The sequence below is a fragment of the Haplochromis burtoni genome, unplaced genomic scaffold, assembly GCF_018398535.1.
Source record: "Haplochromis burtoni strain Fernald_Lab_line unplaced genomic scaffold, NCSU_Asbu1 Contig_2740, whole genome shotgun sequence".
In the NCBI taxonomy this organism is placed as follows: Eukaryota; Metazoa; Chordata; class Actinopteri; order Cichliformes; family Cichlidae; genus Haplochromis; species Haplochromis burtoni.
The window spans coordinates 1-4,575 of NW_024585101.1; the positions used below are offsets into that span (position 1 = coordinate 1).

General features: G+C 41.1%; 1 protein-coding gene and 1 pseudogene across 1 annotated transcript; one reads left to right on the forward strand and one right to left on the reverse strand.

The window, feature by feature from the left end:
* Window positions 1-1,181: 1,181 nt before the first annotated feature.
* On the reverse strand, window positions 1,182-4,569 carry LOC102293302 (protocadherin gamma-A3). The gene has a single exon (XM_014331589.2). The coding sequence runs from the start codon at window positions 4,347-4,349 to the stop codon at window positions 1,911-1,913; it is 2,439 nt and encodes an 812-aa protein (XP_014187075.1). The 5' UTR covers window positions 4,350-4,569; the 3' UTR covers window positions 1,182-1,910.
* The window catches only part of LOC121813816, a 1,460-nt pseudogene continuing 1,313 nt past the window's right edge, over window positions 4,429-4,575 (forward strand).

The following is a 4,575-nucleotide window of genomic DNA, read 5'->3' on the forward strand; positions in this document are numbered from 1 at the left end:
AGTGCTCCCTTTGGAGCATTAGAAATTGAGTATCGCACCTGCCCATGTAGACCTTCATCGGCATCAGATGCGGTCACGGTCGTGAGAATAGTCCCTTTAGACGAATCCTCCTTTACATTTGTCTTATACTCTACTTGAGAACAAACAGGCGCATTGTCATTTGCATCCAGAACGGTCACAATAATTTCAATGGTTCCGGAAAGCTGCGGATTACCACCATCTAAAGCAGACAACACTAAAGATACACGGTCCTGCTTTTCTCGATCGAGAGCCTTCTTTAAAACCATTTCAACATTTCTACTGCTACCGATCCGATAAGGATTTAGAATGAATATGTCACTTTGACTCAGCGAATAGCCCTGAAGCCCGTTAGTGCCCACGTCATCATCAATAGCTTTTTCTAAAACAAATTTCGACCCAATTTGAGCCATCTCGCTTATATCAAATTTCATTTTGCTGTTTTTAAAAACTGGAGAATTGTCATTAACGTCAGTGATCTCAACAGTGATGCTATAAAATTGCATAGGATTCTCCAAAATTATTTGAAAATCAAGAGCGCAGGGCGTCGTCTGCCCACAGAGCGCTTCTCTGTCTATTCGCTCTTTTATTAGAAGGACTCCCTTTTCTTTATCGAGCTCGATGTGTTCTGTACCTTCTCCTGTATATATACGAGCTCTTCCTGATTTAAGTCGTTTCACATCTAAACCTAAATCTTGTGCTATGTTACAGACCAAAGATCCTTTCGCCATTTCCTCAGGAATTGAGTAGCTGACCTGGCCAAAAACCATGCAGAGAGAAAGAATCGAGAAAAATAACATTAAACCGACTTGCCGTGTCATTGTTCAGTCAGACAGTTTCCCTTCCAAACAAAGAAATGTGGAATCCGTTATCCAAAAAAACAAAAAACAACAAACAAAAAAGATTTTAGACACAAACTTCAGCAAATAGAAACAATAAAAACTCCAATGAATGCTGAATAGATTCCTGGTGTCTCCGACTTTGATAATATCTTCATCCAAACGGTGCCTTTCTGATATGTTCTCCTTCCTCTGTGACATAACGAGGTGGTGGGAAGGTACTGCTGTAATATGCACTAAAATCTCAGCACACTGGTCATCAGCGTCCCCGTGAGTCGGATGCACGGAACTACATAAACTATTATACACAGACATTCCTTTTTGGCTTATGTTTCATGCGATTGATTACTATATTTGGTTAGATATGTGACTAGAAAGAAATAACTTGGTCCATAAGACAGTGAAATGTCTTATTTGTGTTGCAGGAGAAAAATTAGGCTAGTTTGATATCCTGCTTTATATCCAGACAGAAACGAGAGCAAGCCAGCTATTGAAACAGATCAAAACAGGACGAGACATAATAAAGCAAAACACCAACAAAGTGCGCTGAATTTTGCTTTCTGCGGTACTTACTGGCACAAAACGGAGAGACACACAAAAAAGCATGTTTAACATTTAAAACTTAAACCCACATGAGCAATTATTAGTTTCAAACATTATTGTTTTCAAGTGTTCATTTTAAAGTCCATAGCAAAAATTATGTAAATATTAAGTGATTCACATTTATTATTGTGATTCACACAAAGTATCAACGGGAAAAAAGAATACACAAAATCTTTAGACTGTTATAATGCAAAAAGTGCAACAAAGATTTGACTATAAAATGCAGGACTAAGTGCAGCAGGTTTCAAATCATTGCATTGCAATACATTCCATGTACATTCGAATGCAATACTAATCTACCCCATAACGAATTAAGCAGCACTTCAAATGGGACAGTTAACTTTAAATTAAAGGAGCTGTCAATGACTTATGTTTCTGAAAATATCTGATGAATTACCATGACGCAATTGAATCCATTAAAAGACACAGACACAGGTTATGGTCAGTATTTCAGGACCTCACCTCTAGAGGAGAGTCTGGTTCATCCAGGATGCTCTTTTCACTCTGTATCCGCTGCATCGTTCCTGTAGAACTGGGGTCCATTATCAGCACGTTCTGACTACCAGCTCTGCCGAACTTACAGTCACTCTTTCTGGAGTCAGTCGTCCTGCACACCTCGTAATTGTACATATGTGGAAGAGTCCCTGTCCCCAAAGTGTCTGAGTAACGTGGTGGATAATATGGAATGACAGGCAGGTTGGAGTGATACAGGATGCGAGACTGTCTCCACCTGTAGATTTTGACTGATATAATAACCACTAAACACGTGATGAAGAGGAAGGAAACTACAGCCAGAGCCAAGACTAAGTAAAAAGTCAGGTTGTCATTGTACTCCTTGTCGTGTGTCAACTCAGCGAACTCCGACAGCACTTCAGGGAAGCTGTCCGCCACCGCCACGTTAACAACGACCGTAGCAGAACGAGAGGGCTGCCCGTTGTCCTCCACTATAACAGTCAGTCTTTGTTTGACAGCATCTTTATCAGTGACTTGGCGGATAGTTCTGATTTCTCCATTCTGTAAGCCCACTTCAAACAGCGCCCTGTCTGTGGCTTTCTGCAATTTATAGGAGAGCCAAGCATTCTGTCCAGAATCCACATCAACAGCCACCACTTTCGTCACCAGATAGCCCACATCTGCTGAACGAGGCACCATTTCAGCCACCAGAGAGCCACCAGACTGGACTGGGTACAGAACCTGAGGATGGTTGTCGTTCTGGTCCTGGATAAATATTATTACAGACGCATTGCTGCTGAGTGGAGGAGAGCCTCCATCCTGCGCTTTGACTTTGAAATTAAGTTGTTTAATTTGTTCATAATCAAACGAGCGTACTGCGTGTATCACTCCAGTTTCAGAATTTATTGACACAAAAGAAGAAACTGAGCTTCCACTGACTTCGGCATCGTCTATAAAATATGAGATTCTCGCGTTTTGATTCCAATCATGATCTCGTGCGCTGACTGTGAATATTGACCCCCCCGGGACATTATTTTCAACGACATAGGCCGAGTATTTAGGTTTGGTAAAGAGCGGCGCATTATCATTCACATCAGAAATTTTTAGATGCAAATTTGTTTGTGTAGAAAGGGGGGGTGACCCTGAATCGGTTGCAGTTATTGTTATATTGTATTCAGGTTTTGTTTCTCGATCAAAAGCTACATCTGAGAGCAAATTGTAATAATCGGTCAAAGAAGACTGGATTTTAAATGGGAGATTAGAATCTATTGAGCACGTTATATGACCATTTCTTTCTGAGTCTGCATCTTTAACATTAAAAACAGCTATAGTTGTACCCGGAGAAACATCCTCTGAAATGATGCTCGAAAATGACATTATACTTATAAGAGGCGCATTATCATTTATGTCCAGGACCTCAACGACAACTTTGGTTGCATCACTCAGTCCTCCCTGGTCTTTGGCGATCACTCTTATTTCATACTTCTTGTCTTTTTCAAAATCAATGTTATCAACGACAGTAATTTTTCCGGAGGAACTATCAATTTCAAATTTTTCCGCGGATTTCCCCTTTACGTTAGAAAACGTGTAGGAAACCAAGCCATTTGAACCACTGTCTGCATCTGAAGCATTCACTGTAGTTATATAGGTGCCTATTGGCGCATTTTCTGCTACAGTAGCTTTATATAGCGATTGATTAAAAACAGGAGGATTATCGTTGACATCAAGAACAGTGATCTCTATGTTCACTGTACCAGATCGCCGTGGAGTTCCTCCGTCTACTGCAATCAGCTTTAAGGAGAGGTGTGGGTTCAACTCTCTGTCTAAAGGCTTCTGTAAAATCATTACAGCGAATCTAACTCCGTCGGCGTTAGAGAGCTGCTTTAAGACAAAATTATCATCAGGGGACAAAACATAATTTTGCAAGCTGTGAATTCCTGAATCGGGGTCATATGCGCTTTCTAAATCAAAATGAGAACCCACTGTAGCAGATTCACTAATTTCTAGTTTAATCACGTTACTTTTGAACGTCGGTGCATGGTCGTTTATGTCTAATATTTCTACTGTCACTCTGTGCAGTTCAATGGGATTTTCTAAAATAATTTCAAAGCTTAAACTGCATGGCATTACGTCTCCGCAAAGCTCTTCTCTGTCAATTCTCTCCTTCACGACTAGAATCCCTTTGTCTGCCTTCAGCTCTGTGTACTGACTGGTTTCTCCGCTCACGATCCGGGCCCGGCCAGAACGGAGCCTTCTCAGATCTAAACCGAGGTCTTGTGCTACATTACCGATAAGAGAACCTTCCTTCATCTCCTCTGGTACTGAATAACGGATTTGGCCTCTGATGGTGGAAATCATGAAGACAAAGATGAAGAGAAGCCATGTCGTCGTTTCACACATCAGCCGTTTTCGGAATGGCTGCTGCTGTATCCCCATGTTGCTACTAAAATAAATCCAAAACACGACTTGAGATCAGTCGGTCACACATAAAAAAAGCAAACTGGATCCCAGTTCAATGGCGATGCACCTTTAACTGTTAAAACGGTTGGATTGCTATTAAACAGGCAGATTCACTGCGACTCTCTCCAACGTCTCTCTGAATAAAGATTGGTTTTAGACCTCTCCTCTTTCTCTCGGCTGTCTGTAACAACACCACAACGTT